Source organism: Candoia aspera, chromosome 2 (assembly GCF_035149785.1).
Source record: "Candoia aspera isolate rCanAsp1 chromosome 2, rCanAsp1.hap2, whole genome shotgun sequence".
NCBI lineage: Eukaryota > Metazoa > Chordata > Lepidosauria > Squamata > Boidae > Candoia > Candoia aspera.
Window position 1 is genome coordinate 2,847,353 of NC_086154.1, and position 20,133 is coordinate 2,867,485.

General features: G+C 47.4%; 2 protein-coding genes and 1 pseudogene across 4 annotated transcripts; all 3 read right to left on the reverse strand.

Moving 5' to 3' along the window:
* Window positions 1–20,133, reverse strand: part of LOC134491938 (zinc finger protein 345-like) — a 105,019-nt pseudogene that overhangs the window by 27,798 nt on the left and 57,088 nt on the right.
* Window positions 41–17,448, reverse strand: LOC134491957 (zinc finger protein 345-like). Of its 3 annotated transcripts, none has more exons than XM_063296050.1 (5): window positions 17,279–17,448; window positions 16,854–16,930; window positions 15,128–15,254; window positions 12,531–14,085; window positions 41–112 (listed from the first exon to the last, which is right to left on the reverse strand). In XM_063296050.1, the coding sequence occupies exons 3-5, from the start codon at window positions 15,159–15,161 to the stop codon at window positions 94–96; spliced, it is 1,608 nt and encodes a 535-aa protein (XP_063152120.1). In that variant the 5' UTR covers window positions 15,162–15,254; window positions 16,854–16,930; window positions 17,279–17,448; the 3' UTR covers window positions 41–93. The 3 variants fall into 3 exon arrangements, with proteins under 3 accessions (XP_063152120.1, XP_063152119.1, XP_063152118.1); XM_063296049.1 differs by lacking the exon at window positions 41–112 and adding an exon at window positions 11,501–11,889 and having other exon boundaries at window positions 12,400–14,085; XM_063296048.1 differs by lacking the exon at window positions 41–112 and adding an exon at window positions 11,501–11,893 and having other exon boundaries at window positions 12,400–14,085.
* LOC134491921 (zinc finger protein 737-like) lies at window positions 469–18,542 on the reverse strand. Its single transcript, XM_063296001.1, has 5 exons — window positions 17,618–18,542; window positions 6,341–6,476; window positions 6,134–6,210; window positions 4,364–4,490; window positions 469–2,494 (listed from the first exon to the last, which is right to left on the reverse strand). The coding sequence occupies exons 1-5, from the start codon at window positions 18,290–18,292 to the stop codon at window positions 870–872; spliced, it is 2,640 nt and encodes an 879-aa protein (XP_063152071.1). The 5' UTR covers window positions 18,293–18,542; the 3' UTR covers window positions 469–869.

The following is a 20,133-nucleotide window of genomic DNA, read 5'->3' on the forward strand; positions in this document are numbered from 1 at the left end:
GCCACTGATGGCCAAGGCAGTGGAGGCAGCTGCAAATTCTCCTGTAAGTGGATATTCCAGAAGCTCCAGCACTGGGCCTCTGAACTGATGGTTTCATGGATTTTCCCAGAACCTCTTTCCACATTCCAAGCATTTATAGTTTCTCCCTAGTGTGAATCCTTTCATGAAGAGTAAGGGGCCTATTTTTTATGGACGTTCTTTCCACATTTCCTGCATTTATATGGCTTCTCCCCCATATTGATCATTTTATGGGAATTAAGATTACCCTTCTGAGTAAATATTTTCCACACTCCATGCAGTTACTTCGTGTTTTTTTTTAATCCTTTTATTATTTTTATAAATAACTCAAGGCAGTGAACATACCTAATACTCCTTCCTCCTATTTTCCCCACAACAGCAACCTGTGAGGTGAGATGGGCTGAGTGTGCGTGACTGGCCCACAGTCACCCCGCCGGCTTTCATGCCTAAGGCTTCTCTGTGTGGAATTTTTTAATGGGAATTAAGGTTACTGTGATGATCGAAAGTCTTTCCACATTCTATGCATTTACACAGTTTCTCCCCACATGTGCATCCTTTTATGATAGGTATCTTGAAAGTTATAAAGCTCTTTCCATACTTGCTTCATTTATATGGCTCCTCTTGTGTGAACCATTTTACGGTATGCAAAGTAACCATTCACGGGGTAGCTCTTTCCACGCACTATATACATTTATACAGCTTCTCCCCATGTGGATCCTTTTACGGTATGTAAAAGAACTGCTCATGCTGAAGCTCTTTCCACAATTCATGCACTTCTATGGTTTTTCCCCCGTGTGGATCTTCTGATGGGAAGTCAGTTGAAAGTTTTGGGTAAAACTCTCTCCACACACTTAGCATTTATATGGTATTACTCTTGTGTGGATTTTTTTATGGGAATGAAGTTTACTGCGCAGGCTAAAACTCTTTCCGCATTCCATGCATTTATATGGACCCTCTACTGTGTGGATTCTCTGATGGGAAGTAAGCTGAGTGTTCCACCTGAAGCTCTTTCCACACTCCATGCATTTATAAGGCTTTTCCCCAGTGTGGATCCTCTGATGGGAAGTCAGTTGAATGTTTTGGGTAAAGCTCTTTCCACACTCTTCACATTTATATGGTTTCTCCCCTGTGTGAATCATTTTATGGGAATTAACATTAGCCCTGCGAGTAAAGCTCTTTCCACATTCCATGCATTTATATGGTTTTTCCCCAGTGTGTATCCATTTATGGGAAGTAAGTTGAAGCTTTTGAGTAAAGCTCTTCCCGCACTCTTCACATTCATATGGTTTCTCTCCCGTGTGGATCATTTTATGGGAATTAAGTTTACAGCGCAGGCTGAAACTCTTTCCACACTCCACGCATTTATATAATCCCTCTCCTGTGTGGATCCTTTGATGGGAAGTAAGCTGAGTGTTCCACTTGAAGCTCTTTCCACACTCCGTGCACGTATGTGGCTTCTCCCCTGTGTGGATCCTCTGATGGGAGGTTAGTTGAAAGTTTTGGGTAAAGCTCTTTCCACACTCTTTGCATTTATATTGTTTCTCCCCTGTGTGAATCATTTTGTGGGAATTCAGATTACCCTTCCGAGTAAAGCTTTTTCCACATTCCTTGCATACATATTGCTTCTCTCCTGTGTGGATTTTTTTATGGGAATTAAGTTTACTACACAGGCTGAAACTCTTTCCACATTCCATGCATGTATATGGTTCCTCTCCTGTGTGGATCCTTTGGTGGGAAGCAAGCTGAGTGTTCCACCTGAATCTCTTTCCACACTCTATGCATGTGTATGGATTCTCCCCTGTGTGGATCCTCTGATGGGAAGTTAGTTGAAAGTTTTGGGTAAAGCTCTTTCCACACTGTTTGCATTTATATGGTTTCTCCCCTGTGTGAATCATTTTGTGGGAACTGAGATTAGCCTTCTGAGTAAAGCTCTTTCCACACTCCGTGCACTTAAATGGTTTCTCCCCTGTGTGAATTTTTTTATGGGAATTAAGATTACTACGGTGGCCAAAACTCTTTCCACATTCCACACATTTATATGGTTTCTCTCCTGAATGGAATCTTTCACTGGAAGCACAGGAACTGCTCTCACTTACATGCTTTCCAGTCACTGTACATTTATATCGTTTATTTCCCATGTTGGCTATCCCACGTAGAGAGAGACCAGACATCCAATTGTAATTCTTTTTATCCTCTTGAGATAGATCCTCTTCTTTACTTTGAATTGTGTAATGTTCATCTAAATCGAAGCCCTCTTCAGATGCTTCCACATTTTTCACTTTTACTTTTTCTTTATCATCTTTTTGGGGAATAAAGTCTTGAATTTCAGCGGATGGAAAAGCTGTGCTGCTCTTACTCCCATTTTTTGACAGATTTCCCTCCTGCCCTTTTGGTTCCATTGGATTTCCAAAGTCCCCTCTTCTCTCTTCAGGCCTAAACATTTGGAATGCTTTGTTTTTCTCTTGCACATTATTTCCTTAAAAGAAAAAGAATGAATAAAAATTGAGGCAAATTAGGGAAGCAAATTAAGTATTCATAGCACAGGAAATGAGTGTAAATATCCTAGTGAAATTTTGCCTTGGTTTCTCCACTATTTTGAAAGGCTGTTCTGCTGATCAGCATTAAATACTCTGATCTAAGCCTTACTAAATTTGGAGTTTGAGTGACGGTTATTATAAAATTTATATGAGTAAAACTGCACAGTATAGAAGTGGATCGTTTCTGTTTTAGGAGCAGCACATTTGCACTATTACACTATTCCAGCCAATAAAGAAATTCTCCTTGTGGATTTGTATAAAGTCTCAGCTGGAGTTCAGTTCAAGAAAATGAGGAACCAGGGAAAAGAAGTTTGTAATATTTATTCTAGAGGTTGACAAGTGGGACAATTGGAACAAGGAGTCATGCTAACTGAATCTAATTTCTTACCTGTCTTATACAGAAAACAGGGAGGGATTTGGGCAACATAAAGAGCAGTCAATGTGGTAACATCATTTACATCTAGTGCCATTTAATCAATCTGCCACCAGTACGGTATCAGATCCCCTCCTTCTCCCAGCCAGGTGAACTTGTGGAGTCCTTGGTGCTCTCTGAGCCTTGTTGTTTTCTTGCAGACGTTTCATTGCCAGACTAGGCAACATCTTCAGTGCAAAGAGGGAGTGGGCCTTGCTCTCAGTTTATATATCGTGGCTTGTCCAGCTTGTGTTGGTAGGGGTGTTGTTCTCTCCTTGGGTGATTGGGCTGTTGTTTGCTGCTGGGTTGATTGCCTGAGTTGATAGTTCCTCGATTAGGGTGTATTGTGCTGTTTGATGGTTCATCTGGTGTTAATCCTAGTGTTGATTTTTGCATATCTGGGTGTTGCTTGCTGGCAAGGGAGTGTCCTGGTCTTTTGGCTTTTCTATTGTCTCTTTTGAATAGTATGTAAATGTTGTTTACCTCTATGTGTCTGTTGATGGCTGCTTGGTCTGAGTGCCCGGCTTCCTGGAATTCTCTGGCATTTGTTGGATTTGGCTTGGTTTAGGATGCTGTTTCCCAGTTGAAACTATGGTTGAGTCTGTCCATGTGCTGTGAGATTGAGGAGTGCTCATTGTGCCTTCTGACTGCTAGCTGGTGTTCGTGGATGCGCTCTGCTAGTCTCCTGCCTGTCTGTCCTACATAGTGGCTGCTACAGTCCTTACACTGTATGTTGTAGATAACTCCTGTTTTTTCTTCTTGGGCTATTAGGTCTTTTGGCTTGCTTAATATGTTTTGAAGAGTTTTAGTTGGTTTATGTGCTACGGTGATGCCATGTGGTTGTAATAGTCTGTTGGTGGTTTCTGAGATGTTTCTGATTTATGGCAGGGTTATCCTTTTCCTAGTTTCCATTGGTTGGGTTGTAGTGGGTTGGGTGGTGAGGCACTTTTTGATAAAGTTGAGTGGGTATCCATTTTGTTGGAAGATGCTGTGCAGATGTTTTCTTTTTTCTGGTGTTCTGGGTTGCTGCAGCGTGTAAGTGCTCATCTGAATAATGTTCTTACACAGCTTTTCTTGTGGAAGGTTGGATTGTTACTTTGGTAGTGGAGCACTTGGTTGGTGTGGGTAAGTTAGACACAAGTCTACAGGAAAGCTACCCACACCAACCGAAGTATTAACATATTAAGCAAGCCAAAAGACCCAATAGCCAGGCAGAAGACTAGCAGAGCATCCTAAACCAAGCCAAATCCAAAAAACAAAGAAGTTCAACCCTGAGCTACAAATATTTGCTTCAGGTGAACTTGTTTGGGGATTTTTAAATAAGAAAAATAACTGACTGTACCTGTCTATAAAGTATTTCTTCGAAGCATCTGAGGACAAAGAAGAGGGAACTTACCCAGAAAAGCAACATTTCTGAAGTTCTCCAGCATGACTTCTCTGTGCAGGGCTTTTTGGTCAGGATCTAACGAAGACCACTCCTCCTTGGAGAAATACACAGCCACCTCCTCAAAAGACACCAGAACCTGCGAAAAGAAGTACACTAATGAGCAGACAAGTTTTATTTTGAAATTCTCTCCTTTTGGTTCAAGAATCCCCAGAGGAGAGATTTGCAGTGGGTTAAATGGGCATCTTCTGCAGTAATAAGTATCTGATGGAAGAAAATGGACAGAGTTCACAGCCTTTGACTGATGTAACATTTATGAATGAAGCAGATTATCTGAGGAAGTGGATTCTCAGGACCCATTTCAGTCAGGTTTCAGGCTGCAATTTGGCATGGGGACAGCCATGGCCATGCTCATAGATGACCTGTGGTGGAGCTGGGATGGAGGTGGTGGATCCTTGAATCCCATGATCCTCCAGCAGCTGTTGATACCATCAACCAGAATACCCTTCTGGACTGGCTGCAGAGGTTGGGGATGGGGGCTCTTTCCTCAGGGGGGTTTCAGTTGGTGTTGGCTGATGAGGAGAGGTCATTCCCTAGGGGTGCCAAAGGGCTCAACACTATTTCCCCTTCTATTCAATTTTATATGAAACTGAGTGGCTATGGGGCTTTCCACCACCCGAATCTGGATATATTCCATCTCTGACTTTTGATGGGGTGGCATTTCCCCATCCAAGGGTGGTGCACAACTTGGGCTATTCCTGGACTCGCAGCTCCTGCTCAATGACCAGGAAGGCATTTGCACAACTTCAACTGGTGCGCCATTTTCACCCTTTCCTAGATCAGAGGCCCTTCAGTCACTCACTCATCCGTTCTACATGGGGCTGCCCTTCAAGACCACCTGGAAGTTTCAACTGGTCTAGAATGCAGAACTGTTTTCTGGTATACTTCAAGGTGAATTCAGTGCTGGTTGCATCTCATGCCACAGGGACTGGTTATTTGAGGGACCACCTATCTCTCTTTGTATCAGCAAAACTGCTTTGATCTGAGAAAAGACTCCAGGTCCCTTCAAGTAAACAATGTCACCTATTGGGATTGCAGAAGTGTGTCTTCTCTGAGGCGGCTCTGGAAGGAGACTCTCTTTGTTATGCATATGCCTCCCACCCTGCTGGGATTCCAGAAAGCCTTTGAGTTGGCTGTTTACCCAAGTCTTTGGTTAAGATAGTCAGGGTCTCTGCTGGATTAGAGTTTAGTTGGATAATGGTTAGCTGGATACACCATTGGTTGTTCCTATTCTTTATTTCATTCTGCTTTCATTCTGTTGGTTTTACTGTAAACCACCCAAAGACCGGTGTATCAACTATACTGAGTATGCAGGACTCTCAGGGCCCTTCCCTGAATGCAACCAAAGTATCTTCCTGGATCAATTCACAGATAGGACTATCACTGGTTCTCATCCTTCCTGACAGTTGCAGAAGGACACACTGCTGGGATCTTCTCTGACAGACGGCATTTTAGCTGACAGACTGCATGGTCTCCTGATGGATCAATCCTGACACTCCTCAACATCTTTATGAAAGTGCACAGACAGCTCATCATTGGATTTGTGAGGTGCCATCAACATTCAGATGACACTCAGCCCAATTTTGGCTACCTGTCACACCCACAACAGTTCAAGCTGAGTCCCCATTTCATGTTACTCAGAACCAGCAATGTCATACTCAGAGCCCATCACAAGAGACTTCTAACTGGCCTCTCTATCTTCCCTGATATTTCCCATCCTACCTGAGTTGGGGGTTCAACTGCTCTTTCAGATCCACCAGAAAAAGGAGAAGAACCTATGACTGCCAACTTTTCATGCCCTGTGAAATAAAATTGACATAAGCACAATTTTTAGAAACATAATTACTAAGACATGGGCGTGCTTATTATGCAAAAGAAGGCACAGAGAATGAGATAGAACTGCCTTCTTTCTGAGAAAACTTATCTTACCGGAGGAGGTGTCCTGACTTTGATCTTCATGGAAGATCCCTCTGAAGAGCAGCTCCTGGGAAGGATCAGGCAGATCCCTCCTTTCCTCGGGATTTTCAGAAACTGACTTGAAGTCAGGTCTCTGGACCTGATGCACCTGGAAAAGCAAAGAAGTGCAAATAAGAGAACTTATAAACAAGAAGCTGATTCTCACTGTCTCCTCAAAGGAACAGTTTGCCCTAAGAGTTAAATGTTTTTCTCAGCATCTTCACAACCCTGACAGGGAGACACGGAAGAATCCCAACATATGGTTATTCTTTGAAATCCCACTTTCAGCTTGCCAGGTGAAGGTCTCTCACCTGCATCTCTCCCTGCTCCTTCCGCTCCTCCGCCTGGCTCAGGAGGAAGCCTTTGGCCAGAGCCACCGCCTGGGAGCTGGTCTCTGCTCCACACTCCCGCACCCAGCTCTGCATCTCGGCGGGCAGGACAGCCAGGAACTGCTCCAGGATCACTAAGTCCTGCATCTGCGCCTTCGTGTTCCTTTCTGGCTGCAGCCACTGGCGGCAAAGACGGTGGAGGTGGCTGCACATCTTCCGGGGACCCTGGTCCAGCAAGCTGCAGGACAGAGCACCCATCTTCCTCCTGGTGGTTTCCCGCAGGGCATCCTGAAGGTCCTCCACCTTCCCCCACATGGACACCGTCTTTTCTTGTGCAAGATGCTCCTGGTGGGGGCCTTTTGGGAAGCTCTCTCCAGGGGCCTCTTGGCGGGCCCTGTGCCCCTGACCTCCCTCATGCAGGGGGCCTTTTGGCAAGGTCCCATCCTCCACCTCCACCTCCTTCTCCAGCGGGCGTGCCCGCACAGCGCTCTCCGGGGCGGCAGCAGGCCAGCTCGCCGCCTCCCTCGCCAGGCCCAGCGCCTTCTCCAGCAGCGGGCGCAGCTCGTCCAGGGGCATCCCGTCGGGGCGCTGCGCCCAGCCTTCCTCTTGCAGGGCCTCGCCCAGGGCCAGCAGCCGCCTCGGCCGGGCGCGCCCTTCCTCCCGCAGCAGCGGCTCCAGCGCCCGGAGGGCCTCCCGCGGCCGCTTCTCCAGGAGCGCCTCCAAGGCGGGTCGCAGAGCGCGCGCTGCGCCCGCGGGAAGGCCCGGTCCCTCCGCGCCCTCCAGCGCCGCCACCAGCCCCAGCAGCGCCGCCCGCCCCGCGCCGCCGCCCGGCCTCCTGCGCCGGCTCCGGCCCGCCGCCGCCGCCGCCGCCGCCGCGCCGGCCAGGCCCCCCCCGCCGCCCGGCCGCTCGCCGCCCGGGTCCGGGCCCGCGCCCAGCGCCTGGATGCCGCGGAGCAGCGCCATCTCCAGCCGCAGCAGCCCCTGCAGCCGCTCCTGCGCCGCCTCCGAGAGCGCCGCGTGCCGGGCCAGCAGCGCCTCCCTGCCGCGCCGGGCCTCGCTCAGCTGCGCGCGGAAGCGCCCCAGGTCCGGCGGCTCGTCCAGCTTCACCGCCCAGCGCCAGCGCGCCCGGACCGGCTCGGAGACGCGCGCCGCTAGCAGCGCCTCCGCCTCGGCCAGCCGGCGCGCCAGCCGCTCCGGGGAGAGCTCCGGCGCCGCCATTGCTGGCCGGCTGGACCCTCCTCCCCAGGGGCGGGGCTCCTCGGGCCCCGCTTCCCAGGGCCGTTCCCGCCACACCCTTTCGGCCTCTGGCTCTTCCCCTGGGCGGGAAAGCGGGTGCGCGGCGGAGCCCCTCAGTATCGCGCTGGCTTCCCAACAGCACCGCTTTGGCGAGATCTCCGGGAGGAAGAACTACGACGACTCAGCCCTTCCATTCTTCCTTTCCCCCTTCCGAAGTAAGGGACTGCCCTTTCTAGTACAGGCCCTGTGAAGAGAAGCCGGAAGACTGGGGATCTCGGGCCGAGCGAGGCCCTCCGTCCCCGGAATTCGGCGGGAGATGGCAGGAAACGGCTGAGTAAGGGACGGAGTCCCCAACCCACGAATCTCTGGGGAGCCGTTGGGAACGGTCACCCGCAGCTGAACCGGAGACATAAGCGGTCTGAACGGAGAAATCCCCACGCGCGAGGAACCTGAGAGAAATGAGGCGGGGGCAGGAGCGCAGCAGACAGATGCTTTTCCCTCTGGTAAAATAATCGGGCTTGTGAACGGCCTTCGCCCTGCTGGTTCTGCTCAAGAAGAAGGTGTCCCTCAGTGACGATTTTCAAGATTAAGAAGCCATTTTATCCAGACGCCATCACTGATCCAGGGTGGGGAGAAATAGTAGACTTGAGATTGGGGTCAAGGGTTGGGCTATGAGGATTAAAACTCTGAAGAAAATGATAATAAAGAAAGACCTCAAGGAGAAAAAAAAGATATATTCAAAGAAGCACAGTTCTCAAAATTTTACCTCAGAAATTGCACCAGGGCAATTTCAGTCAGTAGAAAAGAGGAATTCTTTGAACAGGAGAAAAATTGGAGAGAGAGCAGCTTGGAGTAAACTAATATTTTGATCTAACACATGAAGGGGAAACATCCATCACATTTTCTTTTAAAATATTGAAATGCTCCTCAGGAGATATGAAGAGCTCAGGAGACCCCAAAACAGAATTTGAGGCAAAGGCTCAAAAGATCTCAAAGGAACAAAAGGGCCTGAGGAGAAAAAAATAAAGATGGGGGGAGCCAATCCTTCAGAGATGCCTGCAAAGTCAAGATGGTGGCCATGATGGTGGGGGATGGAAGCTCCACCTACTTTTATGTGGGTTGCAAACTTATCTCGTCGATTCAGACCAGGCAGTGCAAAGGGTGCAGTCGCTTTGGCTGAACCACATTTGGTCCGTACACATTTCTAAGCAAGTGAACAATCCCCCTCAAGTTTCCCTTTGCACCATCATGGCGTTTTCATGGCTACCTTCTGTGGGGTTTGTCCCATCACCTATAGCCAGTTTGAATGGCACCCTTGCACCCGCGTAAGGGACCGTTTGCTGATCTACTCCATGCTGTCTCAACTAATGTTATATCCGATTAATGAAGCCTGTTTGGCTGGACTACATTAGGACTAAATTCCTCAGGAATCCCTCAAATTCCTCTGGCTTATCCATCTTACACCTTCATGGCTCTTTTTAGGAGAAATAAGGGAATTGCTCCACCAGCAGCTCTTCCCACATTTGTTACATTTAGGTGGTCTCTCTCCCTTGTGGATTCTTGGATGTGAAGTCATGGAGAGGAGGACTGGGAGGGCTGTTGTCAGGAGCTCTCTCCGAAAGAGCAGAGTCCAAAGTTTCTTTTTTGGAAAAGCACAAGACTCTAAACCACTTATCCTTAGCTGGGGATAAGGATAGTGAGAACCCCAAAGGGTTTTTAGGACCTGTTTCAGTACCACTCCCTGGTGTTAGTGTGGTATAGCAAATTTGATGCGACTGTTACCTGATTGATAGGCTTCATTATTAGCTTTTAAGGAAATGTTATATTGGCATTTCTAACATGGCAGTCTAGGCCTCTTTTCTAACTTTAGGAAAACAGTTTTTCTTCTGAGACAAGGCCATTTCTTCTGGTATGTGATAACTTGCCTTTTCAGCAACTACAATAGGGAGTGTATTCTGAAAGTCCTTGAATACACTGGCAAGTTTTAAAAGATAAAAACCCTGCTGGGAAAGGGACTAACGTAACTTATAAATGTGCCCTTTGTGGAATGTTATCTAGAATCAATGTTTTCTATTGTTCAATTCTCAAGTAATCAATGTCTTTACTTGCTTTATGATGTATCACATATACTGAATGTATCATTTGTTTCTGCACCCTGTAATAGGTTTTGGCCCCCCTTAATAAAGGCTTTTTGCTTTTGCCCGAATTGCTTTGTGATTCCTGTTTTCAGGTAGGCAGAAAGCCACCTTTGCAAAGGTTAAGTTTCTCTCCCAAATTCAGGAAATAGGTCTTTGGCTCCACGCCACTCGGGGTGCCTGAGTTTACAGGCAACAAGACCAGCTCAGAAATTGGCAGCCAAGCTATTCCTCTCTCCCCAACAGCTTCCAGGTAATGGACAAAAATGGACATCTCATCAAGGTTTGTGTGCAGACATGTACTTCAGGTACCCATTATTAGTGTCTACAACATCTCCCATTCCTAGGCCTTTTTTGTTCAGACCCCTCCAACCCACAGCCTTCCAGACTCTTTTACCCTAGTTTCCACACTGTCCCCAAACTGACCATGTTTCCTGGGCAAAAGGAGCAGAATTCCACCCAAATGAAATTGTAGTTGTCTTCTGAACATGTTTTGGGAGACGTTTCTTGAAAAGAGGCTAGTCAATCATTTCTTCCCTCTGGACTCACCACTGAGAAGCTGGGACAGAGGAGAGCAGAAGGTGACTTTGTGAAAATATCCCAAGGAAGGGCCACCACAGGCTTGCAGTAGGTCCCTCAATAGCAGTAGAGGATGTCAAAAGAACCCCAGGAGGCACCACTTGGAGTCAATTCAGTCTACCTTCAATGTTAAGGGAGAAACTAATACTAAAACTGATTGCAAATTAGACAATTTTGACAAATGAGGAAAATGTTAGGCTCTGAATAAGAGCTGGGTTAACAGCATACAAAGCTGTATGGGGCAGAAATGGTGTTCCAGCTCAAAACTCAAAAGAGGGCTATTAAAGAGCAGAGAAGAAATAGTATCAGAGAAAATAAAATCAGGTTGGGGAAGAAAAGTACAACTTGTGCCTTAAGTTTTACTGAGGAGCAACTGAAGTGGTAGAAATGGTGGTGATATCTGATGCAAAAAAAGAAAAATTAAGATCCCATAGAAAAAGATATATATTTAAAGAATAGAGTCCATATGTAGAGAAACTGTTCAAAGAAATAAAGTTCTCAAAAACTGGCCAAGCACTCTGAGAAAAGAGTTTCAAGCCAACACCCAACTCTGAAACCTTCAAGTCCAGCCCCAAAGGCCTTCTAAAAATTATTCATTTTATTTATTTACAGTAATTGTCACATCTTAATTTTTAATCTGGCCAAAAAGGGAGACCAGTAAGTATGTGAACAGTAATCCTTACAATGTCTTTAATGTTATATTAAAACTAAATGCAACCACGTCATGAAATTTTTGCTCTGGCTCTTATCACACCATAGAAAAGTGGAAGTTGGCCCTGCTGCTTGGAAAAATGGTCTTTTCTCCATGCATTTATAGAATATCTGGATACTATAAATTTTTCTTCCTGAGGCAATTTCACACTCCATGCATTTATTTGGTTTCTCCCTAGGGTAGATTCTCAGCCAAAAATTGTTGAATAAAATTATTCCCTGCTTTCTGCATTCATCCTGGTTGTCTCTAGCCTCAGTTCCACTCTGGAGGAGAGTCCAATTACTCCTTGACACTTGTTCCACACAAAAGGCAGTTCTCTTCTTATTTGTCTGTGATCTTATTGGACCAGGAGGAAGTTCTGGACCTCATCATGTTCAGATGTGGAGAACTTCTGCCCAATGTTGAGAGGTATCCCTAATTTAATTTCATGTTGGTTCCCCTTGACTTCCAAATGTCTCTTTCCTCATCTCATGCCTTCTTGTTTACGTCAACTGGCTTGACTTATTTTCATGCTCATTCTCCTGCATTTCTCTTACTTGGGAAAAAAATAAACTCATTAGAAATGTAAGGCACAAGCGAAAGACAAAGATACATGAGAGTAAATAAAATGTTCATTAATTGAAATAGCACCCAATTTGAGATGGATAAAATGGTGATTCCACTGGTTTGTGAAGCAAAGCTGGACATTCTAAACATCTTAAACTCCAAACTTCTGAAAAAAAGCTTTTCTATTATTGATGTGCAACAGTGTTGGTACTTTAAAACAATAAAATAAAAAAAGTTATGGTCATAAAAGTAAAACAGGGCACCCACAACCATGTGATACAAGTTCTGCCTGTTTTTTATGTCACATGTATAATTTATATAAGGAACAAGCAAAGTTTTGATCACACTGTTGTGGCTTTTTTGACCATAACCTGTAGACATCCCCAGTCTTCAATCAGGACTTCACACCAAGAACAGTACTTTTTCAGGAATATACATTATGCACGGATGGAAACAAGTAAATATATACTCCTAACTAAAAATACAGATTCTTACCTATATGGATCCTCATATGAGATGTAAGGTTACTGCTGGTCGTGAAGCTCTTTCCACACTCCATGCATTTATATGGCCTCTCACCCGTGTGGATCCTTTTATGGGAAGTAAAGGACCCATTTTCACGGAACCTCTTTCCACATTCCAAGCATTTATACGGCTTCTCTCCAGTGTGGATCCTTTTATGAATAGTAAGAGAAGTGTTTTCACGGAAGCTTTTTCCACACTCAAGGCATTTATGTGGCTTTTCCCCTGTGTGGATTGTTTTATGGGAAGCAAAATGACTGCCACGGCTGAAGCTCTTTCCACACTCAATGCATGTATATGGTTTCTCACCAGTGTGGATCCTTTCGTGAAGAGTAAGGGATCCATTATTACGGAAGCTCTTTCCACATTTCCTGCATTTATATGGTTTCTCCCCCGTGTGGATTCTTTTATGGGAAGTAAGTTGAATCTTTTGAGTAAAGCTCTTTCCACACTCTTTACATTCATACGGTTTCTCCCCTGTATGGATCCGTTTATGGGAAGTGAGTTGAATATTTTGAGTAAAGCTCTTTCCACACTCCATACATTTATATGGCTTCTCCCCTGTGTGGATTCTTTTATGGCAAGCAAGGTTGCTGGTTGTATTGAAGCTTTTTCCACACTCCATGCATTTATATGGCTTCTCCCCTGTGTGGATCATTTTATGGGAAGTAAGTTGAATGTTCTGTGTAAAGCTCTTTCCACACTCCATACATTTATATGGCTTCTCCCCTGTGTGGATCCTTTTATGGTATGTGAGGGAACTGCTCATGCTGAAGCTTTTTCCACACTCCATGCACTTATATGGTTTTTCCCCTGTGTGGATCCTTTTATGGAAAGTAAGGGAACTGCTCTCACTGAAGGTCTTCCCACAATCAATGCATTTATATGGTCTCTCTCCTGTATGGATTCTCTGATGGGAAGTAAGCTGAGTGCTCCACCTGAAGCTCTTTCCACACTCCATGCATTTATATGGCTTCTCTCCTGTGTGGATCCTCTGATGAGAAGTCAGTTGAATGTTTTGGGTAAAGCTCTTTCCACACTCATTGCATTTATATGGTTTTTCCCCTGTGTGAATCATTTTATGGGAATTAAGATTAACTTTCTGAGTGAAGCTCTTCCCACACTCTTCACATGTATATGGTTTCTCCTCTGTGTGGATTTTTTTATGGGAATTAAGATTACCACGCTGGCTGAAACTCTTTCCACATTCTGAGCATTTATACGGTTTCTCCTCTGAGTGGATCCTTTCACTGGGAACAAAGGAACTGCTCTCACTTAAACGCTTTCCATTCTCTGTATATTTATATGGTTTATTTCCCATGTTGGCTTTTCCACGTAAAGAAAGGCTAGAAGTCCAATTGTAATTTCTTTCATACTCTTGGCACAGATCCTCTTCTTTAGTGTGAATTGTGTAATGTTCATATAATTCTAAACCCTCTTCGGATGCTTCCACACTTTCCACTTTTATTTTTTCTTTCTGATCTTGCTGGGGAGGAAAGTCTGGAATTTCAGCAGATGGGAAAGTTGAGCTGCTCTTACTCCCATTTTTTGACAGATTTCCCTCCTGCCCTTTTGGTTCCATTGGATTTGCAAACTCCTCTCTTCTCTCTTCAGGCCTGAATATTTGGAAGGTTTCCTTGTTCTCTTGCGTGTTATTTCCTTAAAAGAGAAAGAATGAATGAAAATTGAGGCAAGGTGGGGGAAGCACAGTAAGAATTCACAGCACAGGAAGTGAGTGTAAATTTCCTAGTGAAGTTCTGCCAAGGATTTCCCACTATTTTGAAGGGCTGTCCTGCTTGCCAACATTAAATACTCTGATCTAAGCCTTACTAAATTTAGAGCTTGAGTTATGGGTTATTATAAAATTCATGTGAGCAAACCTGCACAGTATAGAAATGGACTGTTTCAATTTTCTGAGCATTGGAAACATTAATAAATCCATTTAAATAAACAGCACATTTGCACTGTTACACCATTTCACTCAATAAATTAATTCTCCTTCTGGATTCCTATCATATCTCACCTGAAAGTTCAAGGAAGTGAGGAATCAGGGAAGACAAACTTCTATATTTATTCTCGGGCTGAACAAGTGGGACAATGGGAGCAAGGAATTGTGCTAACTATATTTCTTATCTGTTTTGAACTACCTGGCATTAACTGGGGAAAAAATGTTTATAGAGAAAACAGGGATGATTTGGGGCAGGGAGGGATTTGCGCAACAAAAATGTTGTGGTAACATAATTTACATTTAGGTCCATTTAATCAATCTGTCACCAATATGATTAAAAAGAAAGAAAAGTATTATCTAAAGAAAAATGCCTGAAATAAATACATCAGAAATAGTTCAACAACTAACAAAATACTGATTGTTCTTCTCCTTGGTGCAAGAGGAGCCAGCCAGATAAGATTGGGGATTTTTAAAAGCTTTTAACTGGGAAAAAAGCAATAGTTTATAGAGAAAGCAGGAAGGGATTTTGGCAACACAAACAGTAGTCAATGTAGTAACATCATTTACATCTAGTGCCATTTAATCAATCTTTCAGCAGCTGTTGATACCATCAACCATTAAGATGACAGATCCCCTTCATTGCCCAGCCAGGTAAGGTTATTTGGGAATTTTTAAATCAGAAGAATAACTGACTGTACCTGTCCGTAACGTATTTCTTCTAAGTATCTGAGGACTGAGCAGGGGGTGCCTTACCCAGAAAGGCCACATTCCTGGAGTTCTCCAGCATGACTTCTCTGTGCAGGGCTTTTTGGTCAGGATCTAATGAAGACCACTCCTCCTCGGAGAAATACACAGCCACCTCCTCAAAAGACACCAGAACCTGGAGAAAGAAGTACACTAATGAGCAGATGAGTATTATTTGCATATTCTCTCCTTTTGGTTGAAAAATCCCCAAGGCAGACATTTGCAGTGGGTGAAACGAGCATCTCCTGCAGGGTTAAAAGTCTAATGTGAGAAAACTGACAGAGGTCACAGCCCTTAACTGATGTAACATTTGTGGACAAAGCAGATTATCTGAGGAAGCCGATTATCTAGACCTGTTTCAGTCAGTTTTCAGGTCACAGCCACCCTTCAAGACCACTTGGAAGTTTCAACTGGTCCAGAATGCAGAACAGTTTCCAGGTATGGTTCAAGGGAAATTCAGTGCTGGTTGTTATCTAGAAAAGTAACAAGGAAGGTAACAAAGGTACCTGTCATGGGACAGGGCATGGTTATTTGGGGGACCACCTATCTGCCTTGGTATCAGCCAAACTGCTTCGATCTGACAAAATGCTCCAGGTTCCTTCAATTGAACAAAGTAGTCTATTGCAGCGGTTCCCAACCTTTTTGGCACCAGGGACCGGTTTCATGGAAGACAATTTTTCCACGGACCAGGGTGTGGGGGGATGGTTTCGGGATGATTCAAGTGCTTCCTCTTTTTCCCAACCTCTTATTCTTTTTTCTTTGTGCCATTTGAGATAGTAACCAACGTGTTTGCTTTCTCTGACAGGAGGTGGAGCTCAGGCAGTAATGTGAGTGATTGGGAGTGGCTGTAAATACTGAGGCTGTAAATTCGCTCGCTTACCCACTCCTCACCCCCCACTGTGTGGCCCAGTTCCTAACAGGCCACGAACCGGTACCGGTGCACAGCCCGGAGGTTGGGGATCCTTGGTCTATTGAGATCGCGGAGGCGATCCAGGTCCCTTCAATTAAACAAGGTCATTTACTGGGATCACAGAGGCACGTCTTCTCTAAAGCGGCACCTGCCCTGTGGAATGAGATTCCTTTTGATATCCCGTGGCTCCCAAATTGCTGGCATTCCAAAAAGCCTTAAAGATCTGGCTGTTTTCCCACATCCTTGGTTAGGATTAGGGTCGAGTCAGATGGTGGCTAGCTGGATACACCATTGGTTGTTCTAATTCTTTATTCTCTTTTTCTTCTGTTGGTTTTATTGAATACTGCCCAAAGTTGGTTGGAAACAGACCGTTTATCAGCTATACTAAGTATGCAGGACTTTCAGGGCCCTTCCGTCAATGTAACCAAAATATCTTTCTGGATCAATTTACAGATAGGCCTATCACTGGTTCTCATCCTTCCTGACCCTTGCAGGAGAATCACTGATGGGATCTTCTCTAACATTTTAGCCAAGAGACAGCAGGGTCTCCTGAGGGATCAATTCTGCCCCCCACAACACCTTTATGAAAGTGCAGGGATAGCTCATCAAAGGATTTGCTTTGCAAGGTGCCATCAATATTCAGATGACAGCCCAATGTCAGCTTCTTGTCAGACTCCCCAATAGTTTTGAGAAGAGAGCTAAGTTATGAATTACTGATCAGCAAGCTGAATCCCTATTTCATGTGGCTCAGAAGCCGCAATATCGTATGTACAACCTATAACCTCCAACTGATATCTCTACCTTCCCTGATATTTCCTCTCCTACCTGAGTTGGGGGTTCAACTGCTCTTTCAACTCCACCAGAAAAAGGAGAAGAACCTACGAATGCTGACTTTTCATTCCCTGTGAGATAAAAGTGACATAAGCAGAATTTTTAGAAACATAATTACTGATATGGGAGGTATTATGCCAAGTTTGGTCTAGTGGTTAAGGCAACAGGCTAGAAACCAGGAGACTGTGAGTTCTAATCCCGGCTTAGGCATGAAACCTTAGGCCACTCCCTGTTTCTCAGCCCAACTCACCTCATAGGGTTGTTGTTGTGGGGAAAAAAGGAGGAGGAAGGAGTAATAGGTATGTTCCCTGCCTTGAGTTATTTCTAAAAATAATAAAGGTGGGATAGAAAATAAATAAAATAAAGAGGATCCAGAAAATGAGAAAGAACTGCCTTCTTTCTGAGGAACCTTCTCTTACCAGAGGTGGTGTCCTGACTTTGATCTTCATGGAAGATCCCTCTGAAGAGCAGCTCCTGGGAAGGATCGGGCAGATCCCTCCTTTCCTCAGGATTTGCAGAGACTGACTTGAAGCCGGGCCTCTGGACCAGATGCACCAGGAGAAGCAAAGAAGTGCAAATAAGAGAGCTTATAAACAAGAAGCTGATTCTCACTGTCTCCTCAAAGGAACAGTTTGCCCTAAGAGTTAAATGTTTTTCTCAGCATCTTCACAACCCTGACAGGGAGACACGGAAGAATCCCAACATATGGTTATTCTTTTGACATCCCACTTTGAGTTTGCCAAGTGAAGGTCTCTCACCTGCATCTCTCCCTGCTCCTTCTGCTCCTCCGCCTGGCTCAGGAGGAAGCCTTCAGCAAGGGCCACCGCCTGGGAGCTGGTCTCCGCTCCACACTCCCGCACCCAGCTCTGCATCTCGGGGGGCAGGACAGTCAGGAACTGCTCCAGGATCACCAGGTCTAGCATCTGCGCCTTTGTGTTCCTTTCTGGCTGCAGCCACTGGCGGCAAAGGCGGTGGAGGTGGCTGCACAATTTCCGGGGGCCCTGGTCCAGCAAGCTGCAGGACAGAGCACCCATCTTCCTCCTGGTGGTTTCTCGCAGGGCATCCTGAAGGTCCTCCACCTTCCCCCATGGCGCCTTCTCCAACGAGGGGGCATCCTCCTCCCCCTGCAGCCCACCCACCTCCTTTGGAAGGGGAGACCCGAAGTCAGTGGCCACGATCTTTTCTGGCGCAAGATGCTCCTGGTGGGGGCCTCTTGGGGAAGTCTCTGCAGGGGCCTCTTGCGGGGCCCCGTGCCCCTGTCCCACCTCCTCGAGGAGGCCTTTTGGCAAGGTCCCATTCGGAGCCAGAGCTGCCTCCTCCTCCAGCGGGCCAGCGCGCACAGCGCTCTCCAGGGCGGCAGCAGGCCAGCTCGCCGCCTCCCTCGCCAGGCCCAGCGCCTTCTCCAGCAGCGGGCGCAGCTCGTCCAGGGGCATCCCGTCGGGGCGCTGCGCCCAGCCTTCCTCTTGCAGGGCCTCGCCCAGGGCCAGCAGCCGCCTCGGCCGGGCGCGCCCTTCCTCCCGCAGCAGCGGCTCCAGCGCCCGGAGGGCCTCCCGCGGCCGCTTCTCCAGGAGCGCCTCCAAGGCGGGTCGCAGAGCGCGCGCTGCGCCCGCGGGAAGGCCCGGTCCCTCCGCGCCCTCCAGCGCCGCCACCAGCCCCAGCAGCGCCGCCCGCCCCGCGCCGCCGCCCGGCCTCCTGCGCCGGCTCCGGCCCGCCGCCGCCGCCGCCGCGCCGGCCAGGCCCCCCCCGCCGCCCGGCCGCTCGCCGCCCGGGTCCGGGCCCGCGCCCGCGCCCAGCGCCTGGATGCCGCGGAGCAGCGCCATCTCCAGCCGCAGCAGCCCCTGCAGCCGCTCCTGCGCCGCCTCCGAGAGCGCCGCGTGCCGGGCCAGCAGCGCCTCCCTGCCGCGCCGGGCCTCGCTCAGCTGCGCGCGGAAGCGCCCCAGGTCCGGCGGCTCGTCCAGCTTCACCGCCCAGCGCCAGCGCGCCCGGACCGGCTCGGAGACGCGCGCCGCCAGCAGCGCCTCCGCCTCGGCCAGCCGGCGCGCCAGCCGCTCCGGGGAGAGCTCCGGCGCCGCCATCGCCTGGCCTGGCCCGGCCCCCCCGCCCTGCGTCCCCCGGACAGCCGCGCCAGGAGCCCCCGGGTGCCCGCCTTCGCCACCCGGAACGGGGTGCCCGCCGCTCGGTGGCAGCTCGCGCCCCGCCCCCCGGCTGGCCCCTCCTCTCCACAGGCGGGGCTCCGGGTCCCGCCCCCCGCCTCGTCTCTCGCGGAGGGGGAATCCCCTGCTCAGGCCCTTCGGTTGAGCCCCGGCGGACGCCGCTCCTCCCCCCCCCAAGGGTGGACCCCCCAAGACCGCACTGGCTGCGCAAACAGCGCCCGCTGTGGCGAGATCCCTGCGAGGAAGAAGGCGGCGATTTTTCATTTCACCTTTCGGATAAAGGCCCTGTGAAGAGAAGCCGGAAGACTGGGGATCTCGGGCCGAGTGAGGCCCTCCGTCCCTGGAATTCGGCGGGAGATGGCAGGAAACGGCTGAGTAAGGGCCGGAGTCCCCAACCCATGAATCTCTGGGGAGCCGTTGGGAACGGTCATCCGCAGCTGAACCGGAGACATAAGCGGTCTGAACGGAGAAATCCCCACGCGCGAGGAACCTGAGAGAAATGAGGCGGGGGCAGGAGCGCAGCAGACAGATGCTTTTCCCTCTGGTAAAATAATCGGGCTTGTGAACGGCCTTCGCCCTGCTGGTTCTGCTCAAGAAGAAGGTGTCCCTCAGGGACGATTTTCAAGATTAAGAAGCCATTTTATCCAGACGCCATCACCGATCCAGGATGGGGAGAAATAGTAGACTTGAGATTGGGGTCAAGGGTTGGGCTATGAGGATTAAAACTCTGAAGAAAATGATAATAAAGAAAGACCTCCTGGAGAAAAAGAAAGATATATTCAAAGAAGCACAGTTCTCAAAATTTTACCTCAGAAATTGCACCAGGGTGGGGTAATTACGCCTAGAATGGGTAATTACAGTAAGTGCAAAAGAGGAATTCTTTGAAAATGAGAAGAATCAGGAGACATGGCTATTTAGGTTAATTGAGGTTTTTGTACAAAGTGGGGTATTCTCCTCTTTATGCTTTTTTTTAAGAATAGTAAATGGAATTTTATCCCTTGTAATGTTTTGATTTATGTGAATAATAATTTTTTTTATTATACATGTATAAGGTTTTTTCCCTTTGTTTTATAGTGGTAGAAAGTAGTATTAGGGGTCCTATACAATAAGTTTAATCAATT